General features: G+C 35.3%; 1 protein-coding gene across 3 annotated transcripts in view; it reads left to right on the plus strand.

Moving 5' to 3' along the window:
• The window catches only part of KCNT2 (potassium sodium-activated channel subfamily T member 2), a 437,588-nt gene that overhangs the window by 290,938 nt on the left and 132,560 nt on the right, over nucleotides 1-14,090 (plus strand). For all 3 annotated transcript variants that reach the window (XM_068985918.1, XM_068985919.1, XM_068985920.1), the window contains exon 14: nucleotides 949-1,057. In XM_068985918.1, the coding sequence (XP_068842019.1) occupies nucleotides 949-1,057 (109 nt within the window). The remainder of the gene's footprint in view (nucleotides 1-948; nucleotides 1,058-14,090) is intronic.

A 14,090-nucleotide genomic window follows, 5' to 3' on the forward strand; every position in this document is an offset into this window, starting at 1 on the left:
TATTTTCTTAGAACTTTAAGCAGTCTTTATTTCCAATATCAGCTACAGCAGTTCACTTGGAAGGGAAGGTTTTTTCCCCCCAAATAAACAGCTCTTTTTTTCCCCCAAACGTTAATTGCTTCTCTAAAATGTTATTTCTGTGGAAAGTTGAGCATGTGGCATCTGGGCCCTCATTCCTGCATGAAAACAATTTACTTGGGCTGAATGGCATTATTCCTTTTAACATGACCTTCACTCCCCCCCACCATGTGTCATCATTTCTAGCACTCTATTGTTTTCATGTCATTGAATTTCTTTTTATGCCATTTATTATCATTTCTAACTGGACTCTATCATCTTCTGAATTTATGACCTTAGATCCTAAGGTTAATGTATAATTTAAATTTATATTTATATCAGGATTAATTTTTATTGATAATTGTAGTTGTTTTGATTGTACAAATTATTACTTATATGTTGTGCAAATATTATCTACCACATTTTTTAATAAGTAATTCTAAGTTTTTATGTTATGCGACTATGGATTTGATAAATAAATCATGTTATAAATCAGCACTATTATATTTCATACCGTAGAATTATCAGAAGTAAAGGAGACTGTGTATAGTCTTCAATTTACTATACAGGCTGTACCTCACACCTACCAACTTCTTACCTTTTTTTACGGATAAGGCACAGGAAAAAAACTTCTTGCCAAAGGCTGTCAGTTTTATTAAAGACATATCTGGGGTTAGAACCCCAGTGTACCTCAGTAACTTACCTCACAGTCTAGTACTCTCTCTTATGAAACATTTTTCCTGGAGATAAATGTGCACATGTAAAAACATCTCTGAAGCAAGTGTATTTATATGGAAGCTTTTGTAATTTTATTCTCTGTTTTATGTGTTACTTTAAAATACTACTATCCCAAGGTAAATTATTCTAATTTACCTATTTTATTTCAAACAGATCATGTTGTTTGTGAAGAAGAGTTTAAATACGCCATGTTAGCTTTAAACTGTATATGCCCAGCAACATCTACACTTATTACACTACTGGTTCATACCTCTAGAGGGCAGTAAGTATATTTCTTCTTTAAGATAATGCATTGTAAAGTATAGAAAAGAATTATATACGTGTAGTTATGTGATTTAGAAATACAGTAAGCCTAAGTATACAGCTAGATATGTACCTTTCATTGCATTTGTGTGAGTTATCTTCATTTGGTAGACAGAGGGTAGACAGACAAATACTGACCTATTACAGAGTCCAAGACAAAGAGGGTATTGACAGTGATTTGCTGTCTTTTCTAACTAATCGAGAGACGATTTGTTTTATCCTAAATTATATGCCTAAATCATTAGTTAGGCCTGGAATTAGGGTATTGTTTCTACTTTCAAAATTAATGCTTAGCAAATAAAATCTTGAAAAACAGGATGACAGCAGTCACTATTGAAAGGTCTTAAAGTCATTCTTTTACTGTTTCTGAGGTAAGTTTTTATCTGAAAGCTGTCTGTACCCAAATGAGCTCAAAATTAAAATTTTATAATTATTATAGAATGAGAACAAAGTAGTTGATAAAATTAGCTAATGTAGTATAAAAGAAATTATTTAATGAATTTCAGGGTATTGAGGAAATTATATCCTCAGAACATTTTTCTCTACTTGTTTATTTTAATAGAGTTTCCTAAACCATAGACGTTGTTTTTGACTTGCATTATCAAGTAAAATGCAGTCAGCGAATATAGTCACTGCTCTTATTTAAAGAGATAAATGTTGCACCACATTTCATACTTTTCATATTCCTTACTTGATATTTTAGACAAAATATTTGATTTTCTAAGTAAATTCCACAGTGGTGCTTGCAGTTATAATCATTTAAATTTAGTGAGTTAATTGATAGTTGTTTAAGTGAAATGCCAAATCAAATAAATCAAGGAAAAGGAAATTCTTTTCTAGGATTTAGTACTGCTTGGAGGAAATTGAAAATTGAAAAATAGTATATTCCCTCTGGTATTTTTAAGTAAATTTACCTCTTTTCTCTCTAATTATGTCTCTGCTCTATAGAGACAGAAAGAGCTTCCCAGAAGCAATTTTCTCAAAGTTCTGAATATAACTATTTCTATTCTATACATTGATAAGCCTTTAAGATGTGCAACAGAGAAAAATGTAACAGGACCACAAATGAAATTGTTTTTCTTGGATGGACTTACTCAACATTTTGATGGAATTAAATAAAATACTGAAAACTTTGTCACCAACTAGTTGAATATTCATAGAACTTACCACATGGCTTCATTATTTTGTCATCCATCTTTGTCACAGATTCGTACAGCTGTAGAGCTGAGAATTTAGTCAGCTTCATTCTTGCACAAATGATCAAATGAAGCCCTTCAACAGTAACACACATTAGTATTTATAGAATGGTTAAATAACATTTTCCAGCTCCTAGTAAATATTATTTATTGGCACACAGTAGTGCCTGGTGAACACTGCACTTCATATAAATTTTAAAAGAATTTCAGCATCGCCTCAAATAGGACTTTTCCTAATATACTCTAATGAATTTTGTCATATTAAAAAAGAAAGTGGTGATCTTGAAAACATTACTACATAAGTAAGGATTTCCTATAAGTAAGATTGACCTGCAAAATCATTCCCCAATTAAATGACACAATAAGTGCTTTAATCCACCAAAAGTACTTTCTTTGTAGCAGCTTTATTGAGATATAATTCATATACCATATAATTTACCTGCTAAGGTATATGATTTTGTAGTTTTCAGTATAGTCATAGAATTGTGCAACTATCACTGCTAAATCCTAATATTTTCATTATCTCATAAATTCTCTACATTTTTGCGGTAGCCCACATTGAATCCAAACTCTTTCAACTATAGGCAAACACAAACTTTACCCTATCTCTATAGATTTTTCTTTTCTGGACATTGCATATTGCAATGGATAGAATATTACAATGGATGCATATTGCAATGGATGGATATGAATGGAATCATGCAGTGTATGCTGTTTTTGGACTTGATTCTCTCACTTGCCATAATGTTTTTAAGGTTCATCCATATTGTAACATGCGTCATTACTTCGTTCCTCTTTAAACTGAGTAGTTTTCTATTGTATGGATATATTTCTTTTTACTTTTCTATTCATCAACTGATGGGTACTTGAGTTGTTTCCAGCATGATGGATAAGGCTGTTCTTAATATGAATGTAAAGATTCTTATGTGGACATGTGTTTAATTTCTTTGGGTCTATATCTAGGAATGAAATAGCTGAGTCATGGTCTTCCTAGGTGGTGCTGGTGGTAAAGAAAGCACCTGCCATTGCAGGAAACGAAGGAGACACAAAAGACAAGGGTTAAATCCCTGGGTCTCAGGAAGATCCCCTGGAGGAGGAAATGTCAACCCACTCCAGTGTTCTTGCCTGGGAAATCTCACAGACAGAGGAGCACAGTGGGCTACAGCCCATAGAGTCACAAAGAGTTGGATATGGCTGAAGTGACTGAGCAAGCACACACACCAGTAATGATAGCCTTTTTAATTAGGAACTTCCCAAATGCTTTCTGAAGGGATTATATCATCTTACATTGCCATCAGCAATCTATCATGACTCCAGTTTCTTCGTGTCCTCAGCAATGCTTGTTATTATCTGCTTTTTACATCATAACTCTCTTATTGAATGCAAACTGGTGCTTCATTATGGTCTTGGTTTGCATTTCCCTGATTACTAATAATGTTAAAATTAGTTCATGGGCTTATTGACCATTTTCATATCACCTTTGAACAAAAACCTATTCAGATCCTTTGTCCATTTTCTAATCACATTGTTTTGATTATTGAGTTGTAAGAGCTTTTATATATTCTAGCTTATCTTAAACAGATAAATACCATCACTTCAGTATAAATGATCATCCTAATAGATCACTTAATTTTAAAAATCTAATATATTTTATTAATAATATTGTTTGACTAAAGTAATTTGTTATGCATTAATTGAAGGTATAGTGAAGATTCACTCATTAACAGAACATGTTTAAAATTTTGCCTTTAAGCATCAGCAGAAATTAGAGATCTCAAATATATTGATTTAATAATAAGAAAGCAAACTTGGGAGCTAAATTAAGTAGTATAATGGGGAAATGTTGAGTTGCCTAGAAATGCTTTACGTAGGGATTATCAAACCACTAATTGAGACAATACCTACAGTAATACTCAAATTTCTCCATTAAAAAAGAAGGAATATTATTAAAAGTTCATTCTATAACAAATGGTGATTGACTAAAAATAGTTGATAGACACAAGCTAAAGACTTAGATCCAACAAACACAAAAAAAAATACAATACAAAATCTAGAAGAGTCTAATTTGAAAATATATCTTTAAATTAAATGCCCTGTAGATTGTAGGTACTTAAGGAGATAATAATTAAGAGTTCTGAGGCAAATAAGGTAGACAAAGGAAACAGGAATTAGAGAGCCAGAGGGCAGCTTATTTAGTGACAGTCCTCTCTTAGGTCTGACAATGGAGTTCCTAATCCAGCCTTAGAATTAGATTTCCCCACTTAACCTTCATACATTTGTTAATTCTTTTCCTCTAGCACGTGGAAATGGGGCAAAGATGGAAACCATATGTTAAGTATGGTTTTGTTTTGCATTTCTCTGATTACTTCAAGTGGCTTCAGTGGTAAAGAATCTGTCTGCCAGTGCAGGAGACTCACGAGTCACAGGTTCGATTCCTGGGTCAGGAAGATCTCCTGGAGGAGGAAAAGGCAACCCACTCCAATATACTTGTCTGGGAAATCCTCTGGACAGAGGAACCTGACAGGAGAGCAATTCATGGGGTCACAAATACTGAGTGACTAAGCAGGAGGCTTTCACATCAACTTAGCCACGACCTAGACCAGTGCATCTCGCAAGGCTCCTTAATGCTCCTACAATCTTACATTTTCTTTATTTAGATGTTAATATACTCATTCCTGTTCTGGTTGATCAGAGAGTCAACTAGATGGGGTCAATTTTAGATGACTTTGAATAACTGTATTCCTTTTATTCATTGACGTTTACTCTGTATTTTAGCCCTTCTCAGTTTTCCCCTCTTACTTCATTTACATTTGAGTGTTCAGTGCTCTTGGCAGTGGCTTTTCTTATTGTCAATTAAAGTAGTATTTTGATTTATTTGGCAAACATACTAGAAAGATGAACAGAAATTTATTCATTGGGCAGATATCACTGTAGACTGTCAAACATGGACTGTGATGATTTTAGCAAACAGATGCCAAGTTATCAGAACGGTTGATAGATATTCAGCTGACCCATCTTAATATTCCATCTCTATCAAAATTTAATATTTTCTTTTCCTTTCCACTTAATTTCACAAAAATATTTATTTCATTTGTCCCATCCAAGAGGTAATATTCTTTGCTCTTCATGCTTATCAATGGGAAGGAAAGAGAATTGATAAGAAAAATATTTCAAAGTTAGTATTAATGAACCTTGGCCACTGATTAGATATGGATATAGACAAGGGGAAAAGAGGAAGAAAATGTCTTCACACACTGAGGTTGGACAGGAGAGAACTATAATATGTGTGGTTTTGGGAGAAGGAGAAAGGAGTTTGGGATTGAATCTTTTTGCTTTTTTGATGCAGGTAACTTTGGTTGTAGGAATTACTGGTTCCTGAGGAGGGATCAGGGCTTCCCAAGTGGCTCAGTGGGTAAAGAATCCACCTGCAATGCAGGAGATGCAGGAGATAAGAGTTCGATCCCTGAGTCTGGAAGATCCCTGGAGGAAGGCATGGCAACTCACTCCAGTGTTCTTGCCTGGAGAATCTCACGGACAGAGGTGCCTAGGGGGTTACAGTCCATAGGCTCAGAAAGAGTCAGACACGACTGAAGCGATTGAGCATGCAAGCATGAGGAGGGATCAGGGTTGTTCAGGGCCACAGAACTGAAAGGAGAAATGGTGGGGATTTGGGAGAAATGATCACTTAAGACTTTTCCTTGGGAAATTACTCCTTATAGGAAACAGATGGGAGAAAAGGACAGCAAATATAGTGTAGCATCACAGGATAAAAAGGAGCAAGGATTTCCAAAAAAATAACTGGAGTGTTAACAATACAGATGGCTTAAGATGGAGAAGAAGCAAACAGAATTTGGAGGTCACTGGTTTCTGGGAAGTTCTGAGAAAATTTTGGACGATGGAGACTTTTTCATTTTGAGGTAGGGTGAATGAACGAGGAGATGATAAGAAAGCAAAGCCTGGTCAAAGGCTGTCACTTCATTAGTCTTGCTCAGGAAGATAAAAAAAGAGAAAGCATGAAAGCAAATAGTTCTGCTGGTTCCACAAAAGTCAGTTTCTTTGATCATGGCAGTTAGGATTGTCTGTGGTTCCTGGTGAGCATTTCTTCATCTCTCCCATGACAAGAACACACACACACACACACTCACGCACTGTCACACACACACACACACACTCTCACGCACTGTCACACACACACACACACACTCATGCACTGTCTCACACACACACACACACACACACACACACACCCCAACTGGAGGTTTGAATTATATATCTGAAGATTACTCATTTTTCTTTTATAGAGATTAACCTGCACTGAAAATCTGCACAGAAATGCATTTTATTAGGTGTATCCAAAATCTGTTTGGTTACCTGAGAAATGGTTTTCCGCCTATTGAAAGATCAACTAGAACATTATTCTATTAAACATAATTTGAGAAATACAGATACTGCTCAGTCCCTTAGTAGCTCATCTTCTGTGTTATCAAATTAGATTTAAGTATGTTCATTTTATTTATTGAGGACCCTCTTTTCTCTCATCCAAATTTATTTTTATGTCCTTAATTCTCATGATTCTATGTATCATGTTCTCCAAATAACATGATCCTAAATATACTTCATGGTTTCCGCCTTCTACATCTTTTTAAATGTTGTTCCTTCTGCCTTGAATTTTTTTCTTCTGCTTTCCTAGAGGATTTTCCTGAAATTCAAATATTCTATCTCCTTGTGAATATTTTTAAGCTTCCCAATTTAATGTGGTGTCTCCTTTCTATGAGTTCATGTAGAATGTTAGGATATTCTGCCAGAGTATGTATTAAGGTCTTTTTATTTTTTCCTACTTGATAGGGCATAATTTCATTTAAGGTAGAGAACATGTTTCATTCATGCCTTATGTTTCATAGCATGAATGCCCAATAAACATTAGTTAAATAAAATGCACTAAAGATGATTCATTGAGGCCCCTGGTTCAAAGTAGTTTATGATCCAAATGCCTTCATCTGCTCTTCATCATCTGCTCCACCGAAATGACAGCTAGTAAATAAAAATCACCAGCTTTCATCAATGGGAAAGAAGAGACCTCAGTGAGCTCTTAGAAGAGGGAAAGTGAGTAAAGGAAGAGCTTTTGGTGAAAACCTCATCCCGGCCTATGTTTAGAGGGCGATACAGCAGCACAAAGCCTCAGCCCCCAGTGGGGCTCTGGGGTGCAAGATTCCCAGAAGAAAAAAGACATGTTTTGATGGCATTTCTGTACACAGAACAAGTTACCTCTGTTTCACCCAGCACAGTACCATTTCTCTATAATTAAGTTTAGTCAGATATTTGCCATTGGGAATATCAGATTTTTCCTAAATGAATTCTAAGCTAGCACATAGTGCGGGCTTGGGCTTCAGCCCTCTTCATTTGACATTTATAGATAGTCTGAGCCCCTTCATGCCTAATATAAGATGTAAGAAATCATATTAACAGACAAAGGGATCTATTTAATATCCCTATATACGATACTCAGAACTTTGAAATATGGTTTTTCTCATTTGCTGACAACCAGCATGCAGGTTAGGAGAAGGCAATGACAACCCACTCCAGTACTCTTGCCTGGAAAATCCCATGGACGGGGGAGCCTGGTAGGCCGCAGTCCATGGGGTCGTGAAGAGTCAGACACGACTGAACGACTTCACTTTCCCTTTTCACTTTTATGCATTGGAGAAGGCAATGGCGACCCACTCCAGTGTTCTTGCCTGGAGAATCCCAGGAACGGCTGAGCCTGGTGGGCTGCCGTCTATGGGGTCGCACAGAGTCAGACACGACTGAAGCAACTTAGCAGCAGCAGCATGCAGGTTGAAATGAGGGGAATAAATCCAGCTATTGAATAGAGAACATATATTGAATGGAGAACGTCACTAGTCATATTGAAGAAACATAAACCCAGCAATAGAAAGAGAACAATATCTGTATTCACACTGGAATTGTTTGGGGTTAATAGGGAAGATTGGCTCTTATACTCACTAGTAAACAAACAACTTTTTTAAGTCAAAAAACTAAAACATTTAAAAGGAGAGTCAAGCATATATTTTGGAAGCAAGGTTAGTCTCTATAAAGAGAACAAAAAATACATTAAAAAGAAATTTAGATATATTTTTGAACACTGGAGATGTATAAGTGATAGTTCGCAAGAATGCTAAAGGTTTGTGAAAGGGTGATAATGATTGTTCAAAGAAATAAAATGCTGAGGAATTTTTGTTTGTAGAATTTAAAATTTTCAGAATATTTAACTTAAATTTTGGTTAATTATGATTGTGGAGGGTCTGATTTTCTCTTCAGTAATAAGGAAAATAGTGATAATAAATACACAAATCCAAAATAACTAAAAATATTTATAATTATTCTCAGAAAGATGTGAAAAGGAGTATGGTAGAGAAATAGACAGTAAAGACCTTTTAAAATTAATAGAGTAATTGCTGAAATTAAAGTTCAGTAAAGTCCTTGAAAGATAATATCTCAGAGGTCTTGAGGATTTCAGATAAAAGAGAAAGAGAGAATATTTAGGAAAACAATTCAAGTAGTCGAGATCAATCCAAAAGAAGTAATATTTGATTTGGTGCGTGTTCCCATAAAGGATGGAAAGAATATAAGAAACCTTAACAGAAGAAGGGTGAGTCAGGTCTTTAAATTCACAGGATTTCTTCCTTGTGAATGACAGTGAATGGAAGAGAATGACACCTAGAGACATAGCATTGCCAAATTATAAAGCAGTAATGGTGAAGAAGAATTCTCTTAAACTTGTAGAAAGGCAGAGAAAACTTAATTTTGACTAGGACTCTTAACTTTAGACAAGGGTATTCATCAAGCTAGTTTAACTACAAAGAGGTGTATGGAGGAATATGGATAACTCACAGAACAAGAATGTTAGTCTCTACTTAGTCTAAACATGCATGAACAGTTCCCATCACCACACCTGACAACTAATCCAATAAGGAACTTTGACCTCGGAACATCCTAGGAGCCAAGAGTCTCTGTGGCCACATGTCTCAGTAATACGAACGCGCCTTGCCTGCCTGTGTCCTTGTTTAACATACTTCCGAAACAAACTTCTGCATCTGTGTCTGATTGATGGAACCTAGGTCACATGTCTGTACAGTAACTAAAACCAAAGATTCCTAAAAGCTATGGTCAAGATATGAAAAGTCAGACAAGTCTCAACAAGAGACTGGACTAAATTAAAAGCAACATATATAATTAAATGTAGCAGAGGAAGTTTCTCTTTTCTCTCCCAACTGGAAAAAAAGGCAATTATAAACTCAAAGAAAATAACAAGGAAACTATAATGAATCAAATTAGAATGTGCCATAATAATACTGAACAATAAGTGGAGGGCAGGTAAAGAAATTTTTCTTTGATATTCTCTCTTGAATTGCTCAGGGAACTACAGAGAAGGTTATATAATTATATTAGTATCATTCCACTTAACCCTTAAGTGAACTATGTTGTAATAATCCTAATGTAATCTCTGCTATCAGGCTCTCTGTACTTTTTTTCCAGCTTTGCTATAATCAACATGTTTAAGGTATACAGTGAGTTCTCCAATTTTATGTGAAGCCACTGATTTATTTATAGCCGGTGAACAAAATGTAGATATTTACATTTTTAACAATGTAAAAAGATGCAGCAAATGATACTTTAGAGTAAAATTAGGTAGAAGAGATTGAAGGGAAGAGGGTGGCTAACAGCTCAACTTACAGAATGGAAAATCAAGAGACTTGTATCTATAGTCACTAGTACTTTATATATGTACAGCCCTGTGAGGAATCTTCCCTGATCTAGTTCTCTAGTCTCACACCTCAGAGAATGTGACCAATAGAAGATTGATACAATCTTCTACAATGATACAGTTTACAACCTTCTACAATTGATACAATCTTCTATAATGATATAGTAATACAATTTGATAGCATATTTTTATTAGGAGATAACTCAAAACTCTTCATATTAAGCCCAGAATTTGGAAGCATTTTCCATCAATTTAAGTTATGAATGAATTCACATGTTAAAGATAGCACTAGAGTTAAAATATAACTAATCATGGGAAGGATTGAAGGCAAAAGAAGAGAGCGGCAGAGGATGAGGTGGTAGGCTATATCATTGACTCAATGGACATGAATCTGAGCAAACTCTGGGAGATAGTGAAGGACAGGGTAGCTTGGCATGCTGGTGCTTCCCTGGTGGCTTAGGCGGTAAAGAATCTGCCCATAATATAGGAAACCTGGGTTTGATCCTTGGGTTGGAAAGATCCGCTGGAGAAGGGAACAGCTACACACTCCAGTATTCTGGCTTGGAGAATTCCTTGGACTGTACAGTTCATGGGGTAACAAAGAGTCAGATAAGACTTTGTGACTTTAACACACACACTGGGAGATAGTGAAGGACAGGGAAGACTGACATGCTGTAGCCCATGAGGTCGGGAAGAGTCAGACACGACTTAGCAACTGAACAACAGCAAATTGTAATGTTTGGTCATTCATTCATTCATCCTTTCCACAGATAATAATCATTTGCATCCATACAGTGTAAGGCACTATGTTAGAAGTTTGATAAACACAAACATGAATACATTCTGATCAAAAAGTCTAACATTCAATACAAGGCAGCGCACACTGTAGACATGGCTTATGTATGTTCAGAATGTGTTATAAATTTCTCCTAGTAGATCTGTTTGGTTAGTACAGTTTCTTTTAGCTATGGTAAGATTAGTTTGCACACCTTGAGGCTAAGCCAAATGATAACGTGGACAGACACTAAAGAAACTTGCTACTTACATATAATTTTAAGAGAGCAAAAAAAAAAAAAAAAAAAAATCCTCAAAAAGACAAAATATGAATAATAGCTATAGGAGCTTATGAAACTTCTATATCCCCAATATTAATATTTATGGAAGATGACTTTCTTAAAGATGTCACTGTGATGTTCTAAACTAAAAGGACAAATATCAGAGACCAATTCAATAGCACCAGGGCACAGAGAGCTTGACCATAGCTAAGCATGTGGTACTTATTCTGTGAGCAAGCAGTCTGTGTTCTGAGAAAGGCAGGGAGATGGCACATTTTAGCTATAAATGTTTACGAATGCTGAAGGAGAACAGTTGAAAATCAGTGGGATAGGACCTATTTAATAATGGAATTAAAGAGCTGAGACTGCAGTGTTGTTATGAGAGTTGAATTTCTATTTCACCTGACAATTTAAAAAGTAAATGAAAAGGCTTTGCAAGTGTTTTTAGGATTTGTGTGTGTGATAATTAGGTGACTTCTTTAACTGAGCACTTCAGAAAACCACACTAGAGATTTTGAAGAACAAACAAACTTTAAGGGAAATAAGTTTGGAACACTTTCATGTACAATCAGCCTTTCAAACTTAAAGTTTGAGCTCTATTTCATTTCTTCTTTTGAAATCTCTTTCAAAAGGGAGTTCATTGTTTATGTTCACTATTGACAATGCTTGAAAGCTCAATGGCATTTCTCTATTATAGACACTTTCGCAGCGATTTTTCTCATCCTGAGAATGCAAAAAGCTTTCTGGTTCCATCTAGTGGTAGAAAATTGATTATCATCCTCTACATGGTTTTAATCTTAGGACTCAGGTTTTTGTTTTGAGGTCTAATAACATAAAAAACTGAGGAAGTTCTGCTTCAAGAGTAGAGATCCATAAATCTCTTCCTGGAAGACAGAGGCATCTTCATTTTGAGTTTTATTACTTCTTCTACGTAGAGTTCTTGACTACCTTTCTCCCCAGTAAGATAATCCAACTTGTGTGTCAGATTGATCCCAGACCAGGAAAAATAAATGTTCATCCAAAGTTGTATGTTAGCCCTTCCTTTTGTAACCTCACCTGTGGTAGAAGTTTCCATCTACTCCAATATGCCATTTCCCCTCCAAAAATTACAGTTATGTTTTCAATGACACAGGCTACCATTTGTCAAAATCAGTTCTAAAACCTACAGTGTTGACTGTGGATTCCTGACATTGGTAGCAAAGGAAAATCAGAATACCATTAAATACTTTAATTTTTAAATAAAGTAAAAGCTTTAGACCGCATGAATACATTACATTCATTTTTAAATTAATGTTTGTGTTTTCAGAGACTCTCCTCTAAAGAATATAAACAATTATCTGGAACCAAGCTGACATCAGTTGGTGAACTACTAGAGGATGGAATTAAATAAAATGTTAAGTTTAATTAGATTAAAACCTTTGGGTCACTTGTTTCAGGCTTTTTAAAATCTACTTTCAACCTAATATAATGAAGCAACAAATATAGTTTCTTATCCTCTTCAAATTAAAGCACCAATAGGGGAACTTTATCTTATCTAATTCTGCAATTATAAATTTAAATGGCATCCTTTTCTTAAGGCAAAGATTTCCCCTAGTTATGTGTAAAGCCTTTTATTATATATCGATGAATGGGTATTTATACCAAAGATACCTTGTGACAGTATGTTCTTTACTCCCATGGAGGTGAAAATAATTTCATTTGGTAATAAAAATAAATATATAAAAGCAGTTAACTTGGCAATCTGTCAATTTTAGTGAATCTGAAACACCATTTATTGTATATTTAAATACATTGTTTAGGTTTGAAAAGAACAAAATGTACTAGCAAAACTAAATGTGATATTTATAATGCAGAGTTGTTCAAGATAGCAGAAGGATTTCCACTAATAATTTCACTGTACAACCGTGAAGGCAGTAATGCCTGCCTGCACTCTATAGTTTACCTTTGTTTTTGTGGTATCTTTAAATACATGAAGAAGATATGAACATAAAAATTCAATTTTACCTTCAAAAAGTTATTAGTATGAATTTTACAAAAAAAAAAAATCACCTGCATAGAAATAGGAAACTGTCAGTCAAATAAGCTTTTATGCTATTTTTTTTTTTTTAATGCACACATTACTGAGTGGGGTAATTCAGTACATTCCTGAAATAAGAACAGAGAGTGCAGTATAATAAGACTTCAGGGTATTGCATCTGGAACAGGAAATTCCAGTTAGATTCTTATTTTCTCCTTTTGGGAAAAGTTGATTGGGGAAACTTTGAAAATCAAAACCATATCAGATTCTTTTACTGCATTCAATGGCCTAGGAAGCACATTTCTACAGTTGCAGACCCAAGCACTTACTATTTGATGGTCCTGTTCCAGTGGGTTGGTTTTGTTGCAACACAGGAGATGGTATGTGAGTGAATTTATTCTCTGGCAATAAATACCCATCCCTGATAGCTCAGTTGGTAAAGAATCCGCCTGCGATGCAGGAGACCCCAGTTTGATTCCTGGGTCAGAAAGATACGCTGCAGAAGGGATAGGCTACCCACTCCAGTATTCTTGGGCTTCCCTTGTGGCTCAGCTGGTAAAGAATCCACCTGAAATGTGGAAGACCTGGGTTTGATCCCTGGGTTGGGAAGATCCCCTGGAGAAGGGAGAGGCTACCTGCTCCAGTATTCTGGCCTGGAGAATTACCTGGGGTATAGTCCATGGGGTCAGCAAAGAGCTGGATGTGACTGAGCAACTTTCATTTTCACTTTCACTTACCTTGAAAGTGTAATCATGGAATAACCAGGGATGTGCACTTTGCATTTGAAAGAAAACCAAAATCATTTGTCAACTTTAATTTATGCACCACTGAAAAGTTAACTGGAGCAAGTGATATTTCTAACTGGGGCACAATAAGCAGAATAAAACAAACATAACTTATTTCAAATTTCTTTTTTTTTTTTTAAGTGAAAGTAGGTTTATTTAGAGAGATACACATTC

This window comes from Capricornis sumatraensis, chromosome 14 (assembly GCF_032405125.1).
Source record: "Capricornis sumatraensis isolate serow.1 chromosome 14, serow.2, whole genome shotgun sequence".
Classification (NCBI taxonomy): Eukaryota; Metazoa; Chordata; class Mammalia; order Artiodactyla; family Bovidae; genus Capricornis; species Capricornis sumatraensis.